Source organism: Pelodiscus sinensis, chromosome 3 (assembly GCF_052426305.1).
Source record: "Pelodiscus sinensis isolate ZL-2025 chromosome 3, ASM5242630v1, whole genome shotgun sequence".
NCBI lineage: Eukaryota > Metazoa > Chordata > Testudines > Trionychidae > Pelodiscus > Pelodiscus sinensis.
In genome coordinates this window covers 121,073,218-121,092,989 of record NC_143054.1, presented here as the reverse complement: position 1 = coordinate 121,092,989, position 19,772 = coordinate 121,073,218, and the positions used below count along the sequence as shown (strand labels likewise).

The window sequence follows — 19,772 nt, the reverse complement described above, 5'->3', positions numbered from 1 at the left end:
AATTTCTCACCCTAGTTCTTATTTCAGGTAAAGTCCTTCCCAGACTACAGATACCCTTTGTGATCTGTATCCTGCAGTTCTGCTCCACCCGGTTGTTACAGTTCTTTTGTTTCCAGGTGTTTTCATGTATCTTCTTGGAGTGGGGAGACTGCCTGTAAAGTCAGCTGAAGACAAGCATTGTTTACTTCCCATTCCTTGTATAAAATTTCCCCTGGGGTGAAAAGATTTTGTTTGATTCCCCCACACCCTTGTGTAAAAGTACAAAATTCAAGATGGATTCTAGCATCAGGTGACTTGCTCACTGTAGTTTGTGCTAAGGTGCACGCCTGCACGACCGCACATACATACATTCTCTGACCACCAACCTACTTTGCAGAGCCACAAAGCAGCACACACCTTCCTACTGGAAGGAGAGTGGCCTGGTAGGTGGCTGCTCTGGACTGGGGCCAGCTGAGGTGCTGTGATGGGGCCACCTGGTGGGGGGAAGGAGGCTGCTCAGGGGGCTGAGGCCGGCTTGGAAGGGCCAGTAGCTGGCTTGGGGGGCCTGCGTGGGGGGGCTGTGGCTGGCTTGGAGGGCCATGGGGCTGGGGTTGGCGAGGGCTTCCTGGGGGACCAGGGCCACATCTGCATGGTGGGGGACTGGGGCTGCTCTGGCAGCCAGGGCCATGGCGTGGCAGCGGGGCTGCTCCAGTGGCTGGGGCCAGCTCTGGCCCTAGCCATTTCCCAGGGCTGGAGTTGTGCTCAGGGCTGTAAAGTGGCTTCCCAACTGCTCCCTAGGCTCGCTGCACAGCAGCTGCCCAAAGCCGGAGCTGGGCTCTGGTGCAGCTGCTCCTGGGGCTAGGGTCCCCTGCACCTCTCTTCCCCCTCTCCTGCACCTCTCTTTTGCCCCTCAAAGCCCTCTGCCCCCCATCCCTCTGTTCCCTCCCCCCATTCCGTACATGTCACTGCCCCACCCCCAGTACCTCCCTCCCTGCAAATCCTGGGTGCTGGCAGCAGCTTCCCTCTCCCCCAGGTGTGGACTCCCAGCCACCCCCGCAAGGAGCAGCCAGAGGCTGCCCAGGGAGCAATGCTCCCTGGGTGGGTGGGAGACACATCTCACCTTCTCCCCAAGAGGTGGGGGAGTGCTACCTGGGAGAGTCTCCTAGGGAGCAGCACCACTGGTGGGTGCCACAGTGGCACACATCCAAACAAGCTCATGCAACCTCATTGTTGGCGCACATGACAAAACTCACTCCGCTTATGGATGGAAAATCTTAGTGGGAACACTGATGGTCACATGTCTTTGTAGCATGCCCGAGCCCAGGAGTCAGGAACAGTGTAGCAGGACTGCAGGAAGACAGTTCTCTCCCAGTCAGTTGTCTCTTGCTAATGGGCTATTAGCTCTGTGTCTGGCTTCTTCATTGTTATTCCTGGTGGGCTGGCAATAGGCTTTTCCCAACATGAACACATTGATAATAAATCTCTAGTCAATATGCTTAATTTCACATGCAGAAATGGTACATGCATACACTTCCTAGACTATGCACTTTCAGTAGATTACAACTTTTCAGATGCTGTCTTACATGGAATATTTTGCATAAAACATTTTCAAGTCACGCATATTTGTATTCATAAACATATTTCCATAAAGAATGTGAAACACCCCATCATATCTGGCTTTGTCCACTACACACACCCATGCTTCAGTGCTACTGCAAAACAGAGAAGAGCTCTGCAGTGCTGTTTGGGAGAAAAGGACATCCCTTCTTCCCCCGACAATGGGAGTGCAACAAAAATTGGTGTGCTCCCTTGTGAATAGTCTGTGCTCCTAGGATGTCACCTTCCTTAGTGCAGAAGCAGCATTTCTCATGTCAGCACAAGGTACAAAGTGCTGGAGCAGGGCAGCTTATACAGAGAAACCTAACCTTGCGTAAGTGAGTGCTGCTGCATGTCCATTGGCGGAAAGCCATTAAGACTGGACTGCCTAACTAAGCACTCCCTTAATGTCTTCTCAGACGTACCTGTTCTAAACTAATACCTTACTTCTCCACTCCCTTCTTCCTTCTGCTGCCTGTGCTCCTGAGGGGAATGGATTATGGGTGCTGGATCTTGAGGTGCTAGGAGTGCTGTTTGAAGTGGTTCCCATCATACACAGGGATTATAGCTTGGTTCAGTGGCTCTCAACACCTCCACTATATGAATGTTCTTGTGCCCTTCATAAAGGAGATCCACAAGAGGTTTGTTTGTTGTGTAGTCTGTTTATTTACTCATTTCTGCCCAGTACAGAGGATAGTCTTCCATCCGTGTTCAGCACAAGTATGAGCTGGTGCTCAAGTGCAGCGTCCTTGCCGTTCTTGCTGTTTGCCGCAAAAGTGCTTTGAAAAAACAAGGTCTTTCAGAGCATGACACAAGAAAGCAATTTCTCTCTCATTTTCCACCAGGAATCTCGCTATCTGCAGTTTCCATAGTTTCCTTAATTCTGTTTTGTGTTAGGTGTAAGAGTTGAAGGTAAAATGCCACATTCCTATACGCCACACCTAGAAATAATTGGTTGTTTCTACATCTTTTCCCTTCTTTCACATAGCTGTGCTGTTCAAAATAGGGATGCAAAATCCTGTTTAAAAAGTTAATCAGTTAGATTAAACCAGTTAACTGGGATCCTGGGGGTGGGGGACCACTCTAGCTTAGCAGGTGTAGCTCTTCCACAGGGCCACATGCATAGCCTGGCCAGAGCATTCCCCGCCCAGAGCACATTGGCCCTGGCTGGGCTGAAGGAATCCCCTACCCACGTCAGGCCACCAGTTAACCACTTACCTAGTAAGTATCTCCCAGGAAGATGATGCTTACCAGGTAACAGGTTAACTGGTTTTACATCCCTAGTGCAAAACAGGTAGCTTCTCTTTAGGAAGGGCTATCTTAATTTGTTACATCCCGGGATGAGCACTCTCTTGTGGACACTTACCCAGGCTGGAGTGGACCCAGAATTTGGGTCACATGAGGTCTTACTCATCAGAGCACTGGACCTCTTAGCACTGGGAACAGTACAATGTGATTGCCTAGACCCTGAAACAAGCAGCGGTTCTCCCAAGCAGCTGCTGCATCCTAGTGTTCCATCAAAGCTGCAGTGTCTCTGGTTTGTAGTTTGGTATGGGTAAATCTATACACTAATCTGTCACATTTGTATTAACTCTAAAGAAATAACACTGTAGTAATGATAGAAACATTTTCATTCAAAGCCCCTTATTTCAGGGACTTACCCAATGAGTCATATGTAACTGGAAGATTATGTATGTCTACACTGCAAGGCTATTTTGGGATACTGGAGGTATCCCAAAATAGCTGCCCTGCATCTACACAAGCCGCCCGTTATTTCAAAATATTTTTCGAAATAATGGGCACTCTATTTCGCCATCCCGGTAAACCTCATTGCATGAGGGATAAGGAATGGCTCGAAATAGCACTTTATTTCAAAGTTTGGCACCACGTAGACATGCCAAATTGCAAAATAAGCTATTTCAAAATAAAGTCAAAATAAGATATGCAATTTTTGTTGTTCAAATTATATATCTTATTTCAAGTTTAGGGTGCAGTATAGATGCACCCTTGTTGCCCACCCCTCCAGCTTCCCCCCTTGCAAAATCTTGAATTCAGTCTCAATATTCACTCCCACCTCAAAAGTAAATGCATAGCTTTTTCCAGGTTCACGTATTTAATAGGAGTTTTCATACTTTAAGAAACATTTTTTTTGTTGTACTTGGATAACTCTAAAGCATCCTGCAAAAGAAAAAAAATTACTTTGTGCTATTTTTTCTTTGTTATGTATAAAGGGGGGAATCAAGGGTATGAAAGCAAGGCCTCTCAGAGGGATTTTTAATCCTTCATTTCAAGCTTCTTCTTTTTTTTTTTTTGACATCTATTTAGCCTCAGTCCTTAGTAATGAATATTTTGGGGAAAGAATATTCATATTAAAGATTTTGCACCTGAATCTTTTGTAATAAATAAGCTTTGGGCTATGATTGAATCTCCTGCTTTGTATGTGTTAGTCCATTAACAAAAGAGTGTCGCTTCTTTACATTGCATTCTGGGATAACCAATAGGCTTGACAATTATAGTATGCAACAGGTTTTAAAACATCTTCATTGCTTTTAAAATTCAATATGGTGCATAGCCTGCTACTGTTAGTATACAAAACCTCCCCACAGTTTTATATCAAAAGAAATGTAGAAATGTTAACACTTTAGGAAAATTCTCACAGTTTAATGTTCTGAATATGACTCAGTTCTCAATACAACATTTTTTATTATACTAGTATGACTACATTTTGTCAAGCTATGACTAACATGGGTATGTTCTACTTACCTAAGTTAGTCCATAGTACATGTTTTTCAGGTGATTTTTTTTTAAATATGTGTATAAGCTATTTATAAGGCCCACCATTACCAGAGTGCCTGGACACGTCACAATATGTTTATCCTATGAGAGAGGGAAATATTACTTATTCCTAATTTACAGGTGGGAAACTCATTCACAGAGCAACCAAACTATTTGCCAGGGGTCACAAAGGGTGTCTATGGCAGAGCAGGGAATTGAGCACAGATGTCGCAGTCCCAGAGGAGTACCTTAACCAACTGACCATCCTCTCTTTTCTATTATATAGTTTATAGGGCAATCTGAAACGCTTACAGTGTCCTGTAATGTTTTATTGAAGAAATGCTCCCGAATCACCCACAAGATGGAATTTTAGTACAGAAACAAAGAATAAGATCTCTCAAAAGCCTGGGGGGTTGTACTGTATGTTCTACCTGTATGCGGCACTAAATTGTTATTAGACTTGAAAAATCCATCCTGTCACTGGGTGTCTTTATCAATCTTGTTACATTTCAGAATCTACAAACCCTTGAAGCACAATGTGTAAAATGTTCCTGTTCCATTTATGGTCACAATCAGCAGGCAATTTAGCTTCCGTCTTCTTTGTTCTAAAGATTGCCTCATCCTGATATTTCCTTAGAAATTTGCTCTGATAGACCTGTGGAAATCTGCCCTCCTACAGCAATGTTTTGTCTTTGTGTTGAATGCTCTACTACATGCTAAGAGTCTCTGCCTTATCACATCTAATCAAGTTGCAGTCTGAGATGCTGGCACAGAGAATGGGAGGCTTCTCATTTTTTTTCTTACCTTGCACCTATGGCAAAGTGAACAAGATGTATGGTAGAAATCAGTATCTCTGCTGACTTGTATTGAGGTGCAGAGTGATGGGGTAGAGGATTTGGGAGTTGGGACTGGGATTTTTCCCTACATTAGCTGTTTGTATGTGCAATTTTTTGTGAGAGGGGAGATGATTATCACCTGTTTCAGTTATGAATGTCACATGTCAGATGCTTGTTCTTACACTAATATTTGGTTAAGAACTCTTGATTTTAAAAGGACAGTCTCTTGGGCTTCTTATGTCTCTTAAAAACTGATTTTAGCTTTGTTCTCTTAGGAAGCATGAGTGGGAGAAACATGGGACCTGTGCAGCCACCGTGGAGTCTCTTAATTCTCAGAAGAAATATTTTGGTAAAACACTGGATCTCTACCAAAAACTTGACCTCAACAGGTATGGAAATCTACCCCTTCTGTCTGCTTTTCATGTCAATGGTGTAAAAGTCTTTGATGTACACTCAACAACAAAGAAAAATTCGTAAAAATATCACTTTGCTTTTGAAAAATGGACTGATGCCAGTTGTGTTGAATACCATACTCTAGAGCCAGCTCCAACACACTGGTGGCTAAACGTAAAATTTTAGATGGAATATAAACCTAAGAAGTTAGGGCAAATTGTTCTATTTAATTAGCAATACCTTTTAAAGTTCCACTTCCAATGCTCCCTCTAATATTTTTTCCACCTGTGTGCAGAATAAATTTTGTTACGTGCACCAAGGCATGTGCAGATGTGCACCACAAGTAGAAACACATGCTACCGGCTGTGGGCACTCTGCTAATCAGCTAGGCAACATTTGACTTTCTCCTGGGCAGCTGCCAAAGTGTTTAGTTTACAGGGAACATTGGCCACTCCCTCTATGCCAATCGACCCCCCCCATCGAGCTGTGTAGTGGCTAGCAGGCTGTTATGCTTCTCGGTTCCCTGCTGGAATGTACAAATTTGCTGCATGCAGATGTCCCATATAAAGCCTGCATAAGCGTGTCGTGATTCAAAATATTTAATATTGATTGCCAATATTTTAGAAAAGAAAACCATATAACAGGGAGATTGTCTGAGATCAGTCTTGGACAAAATAATGGAGCAGCTGTTAAGGGACTCAGTTAAGAATTAAAGGAGGGTAATATAATCAACATAGGCTTATGGAAAGTAGATCCTGTCAAACTACCTTGATATCTTATTTTGATGGGGTTACAAGGTTAGTTTATAAAAGATAATCTTGCTGTAATATACTCACTTTCATAAGGTATTTGGTACTACATAATATTTTGATTAAAAATGAAAATATCAAATTAACATGGCACACATTTAATATCTTAAAACTTGGCAAACTGAGGTGTCTCAAGATGTAACTGTACACCAAGAATCACCATTGAATGGCTGTGTTTCCAGTAGAGATCCTGCAGGGATTGGTACTTGCCCCTAAGCTATTTAATATATTTATCAACTAGAAGACATACCCAGTGTTGCCTGGGGCTGGGATGAGGGCGGGTGCAGGCTGCCTGCTATCTTCTCCCCAAGCCAGTACATGGTTGCAGGGGCTTTGCTGCATCTTCAGGCGCCCCTACTCAGCCCTCTGAACGTGTACGCCTGGAGTTGCTGCAGGGCTTTTCACTGCCCTCTCCCGTGTGTGCTGCTGTCAGCTACCTGCTGTGAGACTTGTTGCAGAGAGGAACCCCAGCCTCTGCAGCTCTGCTTCAGCCCCAAGGAAGCACCGAGTCCTGGTAAGCTGCACGGGGAAGAAGAGTGAGAGGGAAGCCCCATGGTCCTCATTCGGTGCCAGGCGGGAGGGAAGCCCTCAGCCTCTGTTAGGAGCTGCATGGGGAAGAGAGGGAAGCCCCCAGCTCCCATGTGGAGCCTCACAAGGTGCGGAGGAGAGAGAGAGAGAAGGAAGGTTTCAGCCCTGGTAAGAACCCTGTGTGGAGGGGGTGGGGAAGGGTGGGAAGCCCCAGTTCCCACCCTCATCTGGAGATGAGCCAGGAGGGAAGGGAAGGCAGGAAACCTAGGTCCAGGAGCTGCCTGGGAGGTGGAAAGGCTTGGGGCAGAAACAGGGAGGAGCCCTCAGTTGTGTAGGGAGCCATAGTTTGTAAGGACAGTCCTGTGCTATGGGGTTGGGGGCCTAGCAAGAGGGGTGGGGGGACCCTGCCCAGCATTAGCACAGGAACCTTATCCATAGATTGTGGCTGGCAACAGTTAGAGCTCCTCCCCCAGCCTGTCTGGCTGGTGCAGCCGCCCCCTTGTGGTCACTCTGCAGTGTGACTGTCTCTCCTAGCAGACTCATCACTTTCTGTGTCATGGAAAACAATCCCATTCCAGGCAGATGTTGTTTTCTTGGCACATACAAACCCTGACCTTGCTTTAAGTTGGGATTAGGGATGTTAAAATGCGATGATCTGGATAATTGTAGAGTCAATACAATTTGTATCGACTATAGGATTAGTCGATAAGCGCCTCTACAGAGCCATAGTAGGGGTAGCTCCAGGAGCCAGCACAAGCTGGGGCTGAGCAGTCCTGGCTCATGCAGGCTCTGGAGCTACCCATGCTACGGCTTTGCATTTCAAATGTAGTAAGAATTGCTGGATTCTTACTACATTTAAAATGCAGAGGCGCAGCATCAGCATGAGCCAGGACTGCTCGGTCCCAGCTTGTGCTGAGTCCAGCAGCCCCTGTCTGCTGCCAGCCCTGTCTGCTGTGAACAGGGGTGGTTTGGAAGCAACAGCCCCTGTCTGCAGGGGGAGGGACCAGCTCCCTGCTGGGACCCCTGCAGACAGGGGCTGCTTCGTCCTGATAGAGGCAGTGGGGGTATGTCTACACTACCACCCTAGTTCGAACTAGGGTAGTTAATGTAGGCAACCGGAGTTGCAAATGAGGAGTAATGGTAGTTTGGAATAGGAAGCCTAATCCAAACTACCTAGTTCGTGCCGCGTGTTGCCGCGGGCACGGAGTCCGAACTAGCGGACATTTAAAAATGGCGGCGCCCGGCAATATGCAAATGAAGCCCGGGAAAGTCAAATCCCGGGCTTCATTTGCAACTCCGGTTGCCTACATTAACCACCCTAGTTCGAACTAGGCTGGTAGTGTAGACATACCCTGGGGGAAAGGGCAGGCAGCATCCCGGAGACAGTGCTGGGGGGAACTGGCTTTTAAGCCGGCTCCCACCAGCACCAGTTCCTGTCCTCTCCTTGCTGCCTCTCTGAGAGGCAGCAAGGTGGGAGTGCCGCAGAGAGCATGGGGAGAGCGGGGACTGATTGAGTCCTTGGTCACCCCATGCTCCCTGTGGCACTTCTGCTTTTGAAATGTACCAGAGCCAGGGCTCTGGTACATTTCAAAAGCAGAGCATTCACAGTGGGAATGGGTGTGAGTGGGGACTGAATCAATCCCTGCTTGCGCCGTTTCCCACTGTGCAGAGGTCAGGGAAAGCAGAGGCAGAGATGATGCTGGGGTGGTGATGGGGGGAGCCAACTTTTCCAGCTCCCCCCAGCACTGGCTCCTGCACCCCCCTCGCCCCCCCGCTCACCTCTCTCTGATAGAGGCAGCAAGGGGGGAGAGGCAGTGACTAGTCGAGTTGACTATCCGATAAGCAATTGCTTATCGGATAGTCAACTAGTTGCTTGCATCCCTAGTTAGGAGAAGAGGAAGCTGCATACCAAATTTGGTGGTCCTAGTGCTTACTGTTTAGGAGGCGTTCTTGAACAAACAGACTCACAGACAGATGGACATTTCTAAAATAGATCGATAGATGACCTGGAAGAAAACAAGTAATCACTGATAAAGTTTGCAGATGATACAAAATTTGGGGTGGTGGTAAATAATGGCAAAGACAGGTCCCTGATATGGATGTGGATCACTTGGTAAGTTGTGTACAGTGCGTGTTAACATGGCTTAACATAAATGTATATGTATGCATATAGGAACAAAGGACGTAGGCTATATTTACATGGAGAGCTTGTATTCTGGAAAGCCATGATTGTGCTCTTCTCTCTGAGCTGACCACGCTAGGATCAGCTGTTCCAGCCCAGCAGAGCTGGACTGACTTCAGGGCCAGCCATCCTGTGATACTACTTAAGTCTTACTTTTGCTCAGGTTTCTGAGGGTATGTCTAGATTACTTTGTTTTTTCGAAAAAACTGCCCTTTTAAAAAAAAACAAAAAAACTTCACCTGTGTCCACACTGCAATTGTGTTTTTCGCAATTAAATGGAAAGAATGCAGGATTTTTTTCGACATTGGTAAACCTCAAATTATGAGGAAGAATGCATTTTTTGAAAGAGCTCTTTCAAAAAAAGGCGTGTGTGGACGCAGAAGAGGGACATTTTTCGAACGAAGAGGCAGTCGAAAAAGCACAGGTGCCCTGGTGGCCATTCTGTGACTAGCAATCAGGACTTTCTTTTGAAAGAGCGTCCAAGTAGTCTGGACATTCTTTTGAAAAAGCAGATCATTTTTTCGATCTGATTTTGAGGTGTGGATGCTCTCTTTCTAAAGAAAAGCTCTTTCGAAAAAGTCTCTTTCAAAAGAAGCTTGCAGTCCAGACGTACCCTGAGTGGTACAGTGCTGTTTACAGGGGGGAAAAAAGGCAAAAAGAAAAACCTTAGGTCCCTCCTGTTGACAGGATGAGGAAAATGTCTTCATGGCCCCATATTTTAACAGTCAAGATGCCTTCCATATGTAACAAAAACTGCCTTCTAAGAGAAGGAAAAAATACTTCAGTACTTAACCTAAACAGTGATTTTTAAAAAAATTGTTTTGCTTTCTAATTCAGGCTGCTCATCATTACCATGTTTTTTTACTCCTTGTACATACACAGAACAATATGAAATACTGATTTTCATCCTTACCAGCCTGTGTAGCTTCCTTCTGATATGCAGTCATAGATTTTTCTAGGCCTATGTCTTGACAAAGTCAGATATAATAATAAAATCAGTTTAAATATGTCTGATTAGTAAATTGCCTAAACTGTATTGTCCTGGATGCTTTTTACAATGTGACTAAGGAATGATTTGCAAATGGAACAATGACCGACAGTAGAGCTTTTAGTGTTAAGTGACTGTTGCTTTGTGAAACAAAGAGTGGAGACTGAAAAATTTTGAAGTTAACAGCTATTGTTTTTTTTCTTATCACTTAAAAAAAGAGCACTAACATTCTTCATTATTCTTTCAGTGATTATTAAATTAAACATTCTTATTGCATTCATTTGCAAATTCCAACAGCAACGTTTACAGCTAGAATTGCTTCTTTTAATTACTCTACTCTTCTTTCAATCCCAGTATAATGATACATCTGCATTTTTTAAAGTATTTTCTTTGAGGTAATGACTTCAGGTTGTTGGAAGATAGTTATTTTTGCTTGGTATCAACCAGCAAAAACCCAGCATCAAATGACTGAGTTGGACAGTCACTTATTGTAAAGATGCCTTCAGTCAATTTCATTAAAACTGATGTGTACAGAACCTGATCTTGTCAGATACTGAGCACTATCCGTTTTCATTTGACTAAACCCTGAGAACTGCTGAACACTTACAATTCCTGTTGAACTCCGATTGCTGGGACATGGCCCACTGGTTTTAATAGCAAATTAATTATTGAGCTTCTCTTAGAATAAGGCCTAGAGGAATGTGGTATACCAATTTCAGGTTCTGGAGGCCATGGCCTATGAAGGGACTAGGCATTGCAATGCTAAATATACACAGTATATAACTTTTAGGCACCAAGAAAGAATAGCACCAACACCGTGATCCACCAAGTTTGAGTTAGGTGCCTAGGGTCCCTATACAATGAATAAGGAGAGATAGGTGTCTAAGAATGTCATTGATAAAGCCAGCATGATAGCTGGGGAGCTGCCTCAGCAAATCAGAGGGGGGTGTACTGAGCCCTCTCAGAGATAGGCACCTAAGTCCAGGGTGGAGAGAGATGCCTAAGGACATCTGCTGCCTAGCGTTAGATGGGTTAGTTGCCTAAGACAGGAATGAGGTGCCTCCCTCTCTCCGCATAAAATGCCTTAAGGAGGAATTGGTATTATCCACCTAATGTTTAGCCCACTGGTTAGAGCATTTGCCTGGGATGTGGAAGACCCAGATTCAATTCCCCCCCTCTTTGCTGGGGTGGAGGCAACAGTATATGAAGAGGGGTCTCCTGTTCTTCAGGAGAAGGCTTTAGCTATTGACTTATGGGTTGTGACAGATATGGCCATTTCCTAGATCGTAAGAGTCTATACTGAGTCAAACCAAAGGTCCATCTAGCCCAGTATCCTGCCTTCGGACAAAAACAAGGAGTACGGTGGCACTTTAAAGACTAACACATTTATTAGGGTATTAGGGCATGAGCTTTTGTGAGCACAGCTCACTTCCTCAGATGCTGAAGAGAAAAGAGAGAAAGAAGGGGGAAAAAGGATACAGAGATGGGAGTATGACATCAGTGCAAATTAAATCAGAATGGATGTGGCTCATCTCCAAAAGTGACAAGAAGATTAGTATACCCAAATGGAATATTACTATTGTAATGCAAGACCCACTCTATGGCTACGTCTACACTGGCCCCTTTTCCGAAAGGGGCATGCTAATTTTCAACCTCAGAATAGGGAAATCCGCGGGGGATTTAAATATCCCCCGCGGGATTTAAATAAAGATGTCCGTCGCTTTTCTCCGGCTTGGGGAAAAGCCGGAAAAAAGCATCTAGACTGGCCCGATCCTCCGGAATAAAGCCCTATTCCGGAGGATCTCTTAGTCCTACTTTGAAGTAGGAACTTTTTCTAAGGAAAAAAGCAAAGCAGGCCTGCTTAGGCAGTCTGCCTTGCTGGAGAATTCACAGTGTAGGCAGGGGACTGTGCCACCTGAAAATATCCCAATTAGCAGGCTAGAGAGGTGACGACTGGGGAGCTGGAAGCCTGAGAGTCATTGCTGGAGCACCAGGGGGAAATACAGGTGACGTTGCACTGAACTATGACAGGGATACGTAGATGTGAATTTCTCTCAGTCTTTCCTGTTGATGCTGCTCCAATGTGGATATACAATGAGAAGTGAGAGTTGGGTATTGGTCCCTAGGGTCTCCCACCTCTCAAGTGGGTGCTCTCACCATTGGACTACAGAGTCCCCCTCTCTGTGTCTGGTCCAATGATGATTTAAATACCCACAGTGGAATTGTCATGGGGAGAGAGAATGAGTCTACAGTCTGGTTAGTAGGGCACTCATCTTGGAGCTGGGAGATCTTGGGGCCAGTCCCTTTGCTCCAATCATTCTATCATTATTTATCCGAAGAGGAATAGCTTCAGCAGGAAAGCTTGAGGGAAACTCACACCTGAATACTCTTAGCTCAGTGGTTAGAGCACTCTCCTGAAATGTTTTGAATCTTTCCTCTCCCTCTAAAGGAAGGGGGAAATAAAAAGTGGGGTCTTCTAAACTTCAGGCAAGTGCTTTAGTCACCAGGCTGAAAGTTACAAGGCAGATGATATCCTGCCCTGGAAGAATTTTGTATGGGACCTGTCCATTAGGAACCCTTCGAGCACACCTACTGGATCGGGCAACATCTTCACTTAAGTGGGTTCATGGACTATTCTGGGACGTAGGCAGGAGAGAGATATCAGAACACCTAGAGAAAGGCAGCAGTGCACATGCACAGAGACAGGAACATAGGTGCCTACAGAGCTTTTACTATCAAAAACTGAGGTGCTGCGTGAATGTGGGTGCCTACAGGGTTCATTGGGATTTTTAAGGATCACAAAGGAGTCAAAAGAGGGACTTAGATGCCTAAAACATGAACTCAGATGACTAAAACAGGGACCCATTAAAGTACTTTGGTTTACCCCATCAATACTGTTTAGCTTTATTGAATTACTTATAGCAGTGGTCTCCAACCTTTTTAACCACAAGGTCATTTTTTCAATACAATGTAAGATCTACCTCAAACCCAAATACCCTTGCCCCACTTCCTTTCTGCTCCTTCTCTGCAGCCCTGCCCCTCCCCTGCTCCGAGGCCTCATCCTGCTCACTCTATCAGGGCAGGGGATTGGAGGGAGTTCAGGGTGCAAGCTCTAGGAAGGAATTTGGGTGCAGGGGAACTCAAGTCTGCGGCAGGTGGTTGGGTGGAGAAAGGGGTTACAAGACTGGGACAGGGATTCAGGATGCAGACTCTGGCTGGGCATCACTTAACAGAGATGGCTTCTGGGTGTTGGAGCACTGGGTTTAAGGCAGGCTTACTCCTGCCCTGGTCCTGTACCACTCCTGAAAGCAGCTCCATGGCACCATATGCTGCCCCTCATCTACAGGCACTGAGCTTCTACTGACCATGGTTCCCCATTACTGATCAATGGGAGCTGCAGGAGTGGTGTCTGCAGGCAAGGACAGCATGTGGAGACCCCCTGCTCTGCCTCTCTCAGGGACTGCAGAGACATGCCAGTCACTGCCAGGAGCAGCAATTACCACAGGGATAATTACTCCAGCCAGGACAGATTAGGTATTTTAGAACTCACTGCTCAAAGAATTAAATTTAAGCATAAGAGAGAAATGAAAATTATGAAATGCACAGACCAGTCAAAAACCAAAAATAACCCACTTTGCAAGCAGTAAAAGAAGTAACCACAACCATATATGTGTTGGGTCGGGAGATGAGAGAAGGACAGTTCGGCTACGTCTAGACAGTGGGGCTATTTCGGGATAGTGGAAATATCCTGAAATAGCAATTCCATGTCTTTAAACGTGCCCATTATATCAAAATATATTTCTCCACTGGGTCCCAGCCCGGGGCCCTAAGGGTGGGGTTGTTCGTCCCTACCCGGCTGACGGGGATCCGACCTGAAGCTCACCAGCCCATGAGCGTCAGAAGCGCTCTGCCTCAGGCTGCTTCCTAACCCCCACCCAGCCCGCGATCCCTTTTGCGGGGATCGTTGGTCTTACTGCCCTGTTGGACCCCGTTGGTCCAGGGTCTGTGTGCGGGCCCTTCCGGCCACCTTCCCGGTTCCGCCACCTAGGAGGAGTAAAGTGCTCCCCCTGATTTAGTGGGTGACATCGCCCACCAGGGAGCGCCAGACAGGGTGGGGAGGCAGCCAAAGCCGGGGTTTGACCCATAGGGGGCTCCCCGACGGCTACTGAGACGTCACTGGTTAGCACGGCACCCTGGCCACAGTCCCCTGGCACGACTTCCTCCCTGCTTCCCGCCGGCGGCGCAAACCCCAGCCCGTCACATCAAGGTTCCAGTATCCCCTTCTCTCTGTGTGGAGATAGGGGACAAAAGCAGGGGGAAGAGGGACATGCTGACATCAGCGCCCCCTCTCTTCTCCCTCCCACATCCTGCACTGCAAGCAGGAAGCTCGCAAGGGGGCAACTCCAAGAAAGAGATCAGGAATAACATGACAGTGGATAGAGGGGCCACTGAAGTGCCAGCACTTGATAGCTTCCTGGCCAAACCAGTCAGGATCACCTGTCAGAGGCTCCAAGATCTACCGGTAGATCCTGATCTACTGGTTGGTGACCACTGACTTTTATAGTTTTAAAAACACATTTTAAAGTTTAAATTAACTGGAAAACATGTTTGATTATTTTCAGCTGAAGATGGTCCTGAATCCTGGGCCACACTCCAGCCACTTTGTGCTGTTCCACTGCTACGAAGTGACCTTAAACTGTATATAGACGATTTCTAGTAGCACAGAGTGACCATAACAACTCCTACTCCTCTCGCTCCCTCCAGTCAGCTGAGGGAAAAGAGAAGTAAGCAGCTGCTGTAACCTGTATCAGATGACTGGATTTCTGGAGTGCAGAGAATGCCATGGGTCCCTCCAAAATGTAGCTGAGGATGTAGGAGATATAGCTGAGGTCTAGTGGTTAAAGTAGATTCAAGCATTTGAGGGGGAAGTAAGGGGAATGCTGGTTACCCCAAGCTTGGAAAAGGAGGGAAAGTTGAGATTCTCCATTCCCTTTGCTTTAATCAGTCTCTAGGATTCTCCATTTATCCATTGTTAGCTGTAGTATATTCACATGCAGCGACTCACATGAAATGTAAGATGTATTACTCCACAAAAGGCATTTTGTATTCATTTCAGTTGTCTCCTGAAAGTTGGGATAAAGCCAAGCAGTTCCTATTACCAGGTAAGAAGCTGTCATACTTATAAAATCATTTTAATGTAACTCTGCTAGGAGGAGTGGGTAGCTTCAAACCTGCAACAGATAAGTAATTTCTTCTAATTATATAGCTATTTACAGTTATTTTTCATGCCAAAGGCTTTTAGTAACCATAAAAATATGGAATTTGTTGACATAATGTTATATTTCTTTCAACTCTCACTGGCTTTTAAATCTTCAGATGACAGCCATAAAAGAAGCCCTTACAAGTGTTTATGGAGTAACACCAAAAGTGCAGTGCCTTCCTCCAGAACAGGTAAAACTTTATTTTATTATTTTCTTTGTTGATTGAAGTAGTAGAGAAAGGTTTACCTTGACTAAATTAAAATTTTTAACTTCTGATAATTTTCTTCTCTCTTTTGCTTCTGTGTTGGGACAATCCAAGTATCCCCTGAAATGTATTTACCTCAGAGCATATAGTACTTGTCACCTGTCTCAGACCAAATTTTAATTCTGTCCTACTAAGTATAAAAAGCCTTTGTCTGGTATACATGTGGATCATGGCAAATTCAAAAGCTTACCTCAAAGAATTCCTGTTCAGAGAAATTTAAACAAGCTTTTCTGTCTTCAGAAAGACAGAGTTAAATTGTCTGCCTGCCTTCTCCAGTCAATGCTGCTTAACAGTCTGGTTCCATTTTTCCTTTTCCTTGCCAGCAGCTGATCTACGAGCTAGTGTGCAGTAGAGAATTTAGTGCGCACACTATCAGTATATTACAACAGCAAAAATACAATTCTACCTATCTGTACCAAAATACAATAAATTATACTTGGAGTTCAAAACGATGCATATGTCATTGATTTTAGTTGGATATAACTGATTTTTTTTCTTCCCCTTTTCACTATCACTTTGTGATGTGACTTTTCCTAAAAAGTACGGCTGTCAAGCGATTAAAAAATGTAATTGCAATTAATCGCGCGATTAAAAAATTTAATTGCACGCACTGCCCCTTTGAAACTCTGCAGCAGTATTTCAAAATGGCAGCACCATGGGAGCCCAGGATCAGCTGGAGTCCTCAGCTGACCCTAGGCTCAGTGCAGCTGCTCCTTGGAAAGGCCGTCCCGGTGCTTCAAAGGGGCAGTGCAGCATTAATGCCTGCGATTAACACGTTAAAAAAATTAATGCGTTAAACCTTCCCTGCGTTAATCGCAGGCGTTAATGCACATCAATTGACAGCCCTACTAAAAAGGTCACAGAACATCTCTAACTGTCACTAGACTCCCTTTATCACAGTTTAATAAAGCTGTTTTGCTAGAAAACATTTAGCTGAGTTCTCACACACGCAGAAAGCTATTTCATGAAAACCATTCCAAGATAAAATTGCATTGAGTGGAATATCTTTTGTGTTGTCAAGTTAATTTGCTTTAGCAATATTCTGAGTCTTTGTACTCAGCCCCTGCTTCTTCACACTTAAACCCTCTAGATCACAGACTCATAAATTCTAAGATCAGAAGGAACCATCATGATTATCTAGTCTGAGGCCACAGAACCTCACTCAACTACTTCTGTACTAGATCCATAACTTCTGGCTGAGTTACTGAAGTCTTCACATCAAGATTTAAAGACTTCAAGTTATAGAGAACCAACCAGTTATACTAGTTTAATGAACAAATGACCCAGGCCCTGTGGTGCAGTGGAAAGTGAAAAAAATCCCAGGGTCTTTCTCAGGCTGACCCAGGGGAAGATTCCTTCCCGATTCCACCTATGGCAAACAATGAGACACTGAGCATATGGGCAAGACCTGCAAACTATTAAAGCCAGCAGCCTCTCTTTTAAGGACTTTTTAAACAACGAATGAAAACTGGAGTGTTGACATCAACTTCAACGGGAACAGGAAGTTGCTCCAATGCTTTTAATCAAGGGAGGCTGTATCTGTGGGAACAGGTTAAAGACAGGATATTTCAGTTTTGGAAAGGACTAATAGGGGAGCCAATGATAGTGGTGCAAACAGTAATTGCTGTCATGGAGACTGCTCAAATGCTGCTATCATACTTTTTATTTCTAATGCAACTGTGTCGTAAGATCCTAGTCACAATTGGTACCCCATTGTAATAGGTGCTATGCAAATGTATGCAGAAATATTAAAGAGTTTACGGTCTAATTACAAAATAAATGGACTCTAGATGCAATTTTAAAATGATAAAGGGTCATACATCTTTACAGAACATATAATCAAGCTATGGAATTTGCTTCTGTACAATATTTAGGTTGTAGGTTAATTGAGAAAAATATACAAGTGTTTCCTCAGGCTTCTAACTCTTGCAAAGAACTACTTTGGGTCAGAGTTATAACAGAAGTAGGGGTGTGTGTGTGTGAGAGAGAGAGAGAACAAGAACACACACCAATACTATGGGATTGCTGGCAATAAAGGAGTAGAAGGTAAACAATTCAGACGCTAATAGTACTTGCAACAACATTGCAATCCAATCCTGCAAATACTTACTACCAATAATACTTCTCACTGTAATTTACCCAACTGAAGTAAGTGGCATTTCTGCTATAGTAAGCACTGGGATTGGTAATGTTTGCCAGATTGAATCTTTTAATTTATGGCATAAACTGGGTGTGCATGCATTTATTTCCATACAAAGAAAATCCAATATATTTCTTCATTTTATGGGGTGCTCAGTGATAACGGATCTCTTTATCAGTGAAAATGAAACCTTCCCATTAGTAAGAATCTTACAAAATTATACCCAATGGTATCCAAATGGATTCATTTACTTGCACACTTTGTGAATTGCACAAAGGGGACAAAATGTCTATACTATGAGCTGAACACAGTGGATATTTCCAGAAAAAATGACTTACCTGCAACTTTACAGTGATACAGTAAAAGCTTTATTTTGTATGTTGAGAGATGGTGGGTGCAGGTAAGAGTAAAAATCTGGTTAACTAAGAGGGAGAGAGTTGGGTGTGAGGGGGGGGACTCAAGGCATAGGGTTGGGGTGCAAGAGAGGTTTTTGGGTACTGGACATGGGATACTCACGTTAGATGGATCCCTGCAAGTAGCAACCTGTGACTGTTGCTCCTGGCAGAGGCGTACCTAGATAACTCTCTATGCTACCTCCACCTACAGGCACCTCCTTCACAGCTCCCTGCCAGTGGTTCCCTGCCAATGGGAGCTATGGAGCCAATGCTTACATTGGAGCAGGGGGATTGCATGGAGCCCCTTGTGGCTGTTCCTCCACCTAGGAGGAGCAGGTACATGTTATTGCTTCTGGGAAGCCACATGGCTCCAGAAAGGCTGCCTGCCGGCCCCACGATAACCAGACTAAAATCCAGACTTTCCATGAAGATTAGGAATGCTGATTTATAGAGCTTTCCAGCTGATACAGGGCCAGATAACACAGGTTTTATTGTATATCTTGAGTATGCCATAAGAACGAGCAATCTGTATCTACCGGGTTTGCTTATTTTCACCTCTTACACCAAGAAGCCTTTGCAAGTGCCTTTAAAAGCTGTGTATCTCATTTTTACTGTTTCTAGGGTGAAGAAGTGCAAACAATTGGGCAGATTGAATTCTGTTTCACCAAAGAGTTAGAGCTGAGAAACTGTACCCATGCAGAGGCTGAATCCTACATACTGCAAAATGACTGGAGTTCCGGACCTGAGGAGTTGTCTATCTGTAATGACACCCTGACATATTACCCTTCACAGGTTTAGTTTTACAACCGAAACCTCCAGAACTTGAAATACTCAGTCACAGATACCTTTTAAAAAGATACTTTGCAAAGTAATGGGAAAAGCTCTTTTGAGTAAGCCTTTCTCACAGGAGCATTGAGGAGATTAATGTTTGAAGTGCTATAAGTACAAAGTGTTCATTTTGTATTAAGGAGGCAATGGACCAGATTCTAATGTCAGTTACATAGTTGGAAATCTACAGTAATTCTCTTGTTTAACTAAGGTCAGAAACTGATTGTGTTTTTTACAGTAGGAAACAATGAATGTTTAAAAGAGAAATGACTTCTCAAAGATCAGATTTTTCCCATTTTCATTAAAGTCCAATTCTTTATCTGAGCACTTTTTTTTACATGTTTGTTTTCAGAATTACAAAGAGATCATGAATTAATTTCTCAGCGCGCTATAAAAAGATTCTTGTTTCTTGGTGTAAACGTGTTTCTTGGGAGGAAAGACTTGTCAGATATGATGGCTCAGGGTCTCATTCACACTTCCTGGTTCAAGCAAAATATTGACTGGCTCCAATAAGAATTTTGCTTGGGAGTTCTGACTAGAGGCCCAGTCCTATGTGTTGAACCCCTTCTACGTCCATTGAAGTCAGTGAGTATTGTGTGTGACTATCATCTCACAGGACTGGATTTGTTATTTTTGTGTTTTCTTGTTTGGTGAATAAAAAGCTAAGATGCAAACTCCCAAATGTGACCACTGTTTAAGATTTTTTTTTTTGGCACCTCAGTTTTTGGCTGCCCTTTTCACACTGCCAAGATTTCTCTCCCTCAAGGTGCTGAACATCTGTAGTTCCCATGGATTTG

General features: G+C 44.4%; 1 protein-coding gene across 2 annotated transcripts in view; it reads left to right on the top strand.

Moving 5' to 3' along the window:
* The window catches only part of RNASET2 (ribonuclease T2), a 49,411-nt gene extending 30,112 nt beyond the window's left edge, over positions 1-19,299 (top strand). For both annotated transcript variants that reach the window (XM_006134510.5, XM_006134509.5), the window contains exons 7-10: positions 5,462-5,575; positions 15,203-15,248; positions 15,463-15,537; positions 18,769-19,299. In XM_006134510.5, the coding sequence (XP_006134572.2) occupies positions 5,462-5,575; positions 15,203-15,248; positions 15,463-15,537; positions 18,769-18,945 (412 nt within the window). In that variant the 3' untranslated portion in view covers positions 18,946-19,299. The remainder of the gene's footprint in view (positions 1-5,461; positions 5,576-15,202; positions 15,249-15,462; positions 15,538-18,768) is intronic.
* The last annotated feature ends 473 nt before the right edge of the window (positions 19,300-19,772 follow it).